Source organism: Haliotis rufescens, unplaced genomic scaffold (genome assembly GCF_023055435.1).
Source record: "Haliotis rufescens isolate VD_foot unplaced genomic scaffold, xgHalRufe1.0.p SCAF_18, whole genome shotgun sequence".
Classification (NCBI taxonomy): Eukaryota; Metazoa; Mollusca; class Gastropoda; order Lepetellida; family Haliotidae; genus Haliotis; species Haliotis rufescens.
The window spans coordinates 1,087,693-1,090,653 of NW_025963868.1; the positions used below are offsets into that span (position 1 = coordinate 1,087,693).

At 43.4% G+C, this 2,961-nt stretch overlaps 1 protein-coding gene across 1 annotated transcript; it reads right to left on the reverse strand.

Annotated features, from left to right (window-relative positions):
* Window positions 1-229: 229 nt before the first annotated feature.
* LOC124121832 lies at window positions 230-2,184 on the reverse strand. The gene is made up of 2 exons (XM_046484910.2): window positions 1,923-2,184; window positions 230-1,271 (listed from the first exon to the last, which is right to left on the reverse strand). The coding sequence occupies exons 1-2, from the start codon at window positions 2,017-2,019 to the stop codon at window positions 871-873; spliced, it is 498 nt and encodes a 165-aa protein (XP_046340866.2). The 5' UTR covers window positions 2,020-2,184; the 3' UTR covers window positions 230-870.
* Window positions 2,185-2,961: the final 777 nt, after the last annotated feature.

The following is a 2,961-nucleotide window of genomic DNA, read 5'->3' on the forward strand; positions in this document are numbered from 1 at the left end:
TTTTTCACATGGATGTACACGACATAAACAAATGAGAATTGTCTGTCATTACCTTACACATATGGAAATACGTGATAAACGTATACACGTACACATACATAGACACACACACACACACACACACACACACACACACACACACACACACACACACACACACACACACACACACACACACTGACGTTTACCACTTCGGTGAAACCCACGAGCACGGGTATGATGATGACACACCTAGAAACATAATCGGGGCGAATCGGGACTCGAACCCACAATCATAGGTTTCTGGCGTGCCCAAGGGACGCACCTCTGCACAGTGAATCGCGGCACCTTAGACGACTGGGCCACCCGTGTCGCCGAGCTACCCACAGGGAGATTGTCCTTGTCACCACAGGTACTCCACACAATTGTAATTTGCTCGTCTGGGCGAAGAAGGCGAACACTCTAATGAGAAAAGGTGGCAGAAGTTTTCTTCATAATGTCCGTATTTCAAAAGACGTAGTTTATAAATTATCATTTTGAGTAAGGGAGTAAATGAAGTTTTACGCCGCCTACAGCTACATTCCAGCAATATCCTGGCCCAGGACACAGAGAATGGTCTCTAGCATTCTAAACACAGTCCTGTTCAGGAAAGGTATTACAGATTGAATTCTGTGATTATCCTTCGCAGAGTGACTTCCCTCACTCATATTTGTCTCCATTTTGAACCCACACGTGCTTCACATAGAAGTGGATTTTTAATGTTATTTATTTAGCACTGATACTAAATGTTCACGGTTGAATACGCTGGTTGGACAGTAGGAATCCCATTCTTTGAGTGATCACCCAGAGCAATATAGGTTTCGTCCCTTACATCGTTACATGCTCCCGTCCTCAACCAGTCTCTCTCCGTGAACAATTCTGTGACTTGCCCAGGTCAACTAAGAATTGTGTCACACCATTCGGTGTTTCAGGGTAGTTCTTGTTACTGTTGAAAAGCGTCTCCATGGTGTTGACGTAACACTTTACAAGGCTGGACATACAGCTGTAATGTCTGACTGGAGGTGCATGTCTGACTGGAGGTGCATGTCTGACTGGAGGTGCATGTCTGACTGGAGGTGCATGTCTGACTGGAAGTGCAGCCTTGCAGATGTTGTTCATAATCTGGCATCTGGCATCTGTACAGGTAGCTCCTGGAAGTGTTGTCTGGCACTGGCGGATTGCAGTGTAGACTTGGCAGCCTGCTGTTGGCAGCTCTCCTGTCCTATGACTTCGGTGATGTATGACGTGGTCAACTACAAAATATAAACCAAACAATGTATGAATTCCTTCTGCTCAGTGCATACATTATATATATTTTAAGCGTGGTGTTATGTGTGTCAATGATACGGTGAAACATGCGAATGCCTACGCTCTCTCCCTCTCTCTCTCTCTCTCTCTCTCACTCCCTCTCTCTGTCACACACACACACACACACACACACATATATATATATACAGATACGTGTATATATATGTATGTATGTTAATATGCTAATTATGTATTTTCCTGAATTTCTAATGTGCCACGTCATTCCAATGCTAACGTCAAACAGTGGAAGACGTCACAAACGGGGTTACAGTACAGTGAGGCCATCTGATTGGGAATGCTGTAGCACTTCTCTCATGTGGCAGTGATCATCTTTCTGAATCAATCCATTGCTAAAACATTATAGGATATGTATTTGTAGGTAATTATGTTAAGTGAACCACATATATTGACATACACTATTCCAATCATATATTTGAAGGGAACACCATTATTTCGCCATAAGTAGATTGAGCCGAAGGTCCGGCTATTTGCTACAAACTACAAATACAAGATCAAGCATATCGTGTGGTCCTTTGTAAATTCAAAATGTGACCGTAGCGCATCGACAGCATATTTCAACAGTAATAGTGACTTACGTTTCGGAGGTCTATTCCGCATTAATGCTGGAAGTCCAAAAGCAAAGGAGACGTTCATTAGGACAGTGAACACCAATACATATGCTGATTTTGCCATCTTTCCTGCTGAGATCTGTGGGGAAGACTAGAAAAGCGAACAGCGCTGTAAAACAACAACTGGTATGAGGACATTGATACTCTTTCGATTTATATAGCCCTTGTATGTGGGGAATATTATCAGGGAAATCCCCTGTGTCGCATGGTATATAGAATCAGAATGGGCTATCCCACTCTATCGAAACATATGTGTGACTATTAATAGAAACAATTCATTGCTGAGGTCGTAATAACCGAGGAGCCGAAGTGTGTTACGATGGGTCAAACTAGGCTATCACTATAGTGATATGCATTGATAACAGCGTTTGTGGCACATTCAACACCTTCTTCCAAACTGTAAGGTTTACGTATGTTTAAAGTTCCCATGTATAGGCTTGTTGTATGAGCGCAGGTGAGTAGTTACGCGTACTCTGTCGGTTTATTTAGGTCACCCGGACTTTAACATTACAAGCGACTTTCGAGTGTCGCGTGAAAGTACTGGGTTTCCCCATGATTTATTTATATCTATGCTGGCCTCTTTATTTCTCTTGCTGCATGTGTAAGCTTTATGTTAGGGCTGCGGTTAACCGACACATGTATTCTATGCCCCTGTATTGCTTGCCAATGAAACATTGGACTACAGGTTAGAGCTATGGGGACCCTCATTGCCTAGTGGCCTCACTCACTCACTCACTCACTCACTCACTCACTCACTCACTCACTCACTCACTCACTCACTCACTCACTCACTCACTCACTCACTCATTCACTCACTCACTCACTCACTCACTCACTCACTCACTCACTCGTTCCATTAGATTGTTAGTTTTTGGTACTCAGTGATTATTATTTAACTATCATTGCTGACATTTTAAACTGTTGACGATAGGGCTGGGACGGGTAAATCGGGTACTCGGTTCGAATGGGTCTCTAGATATCTACAGCGGGAATCCGGGTAGGGTCG

Bases quoted from the DNA above. Each gene is read 5' to 3' on its own strand.
- LOC124121832 (XM_046484910.2), bottom strand. From the start codon at position 2,019: ATGGCAAAATCAGCATATGTATTGGTGTTCACTGTCCTAATGAACGTC. The intron at 1,272-1,922 runs GTAAGTCACTAT...TATATTTTGTAG, and splicing joins GCGGAATAGACCTCCGAAAC to TTGACCACGTCATACATCAC.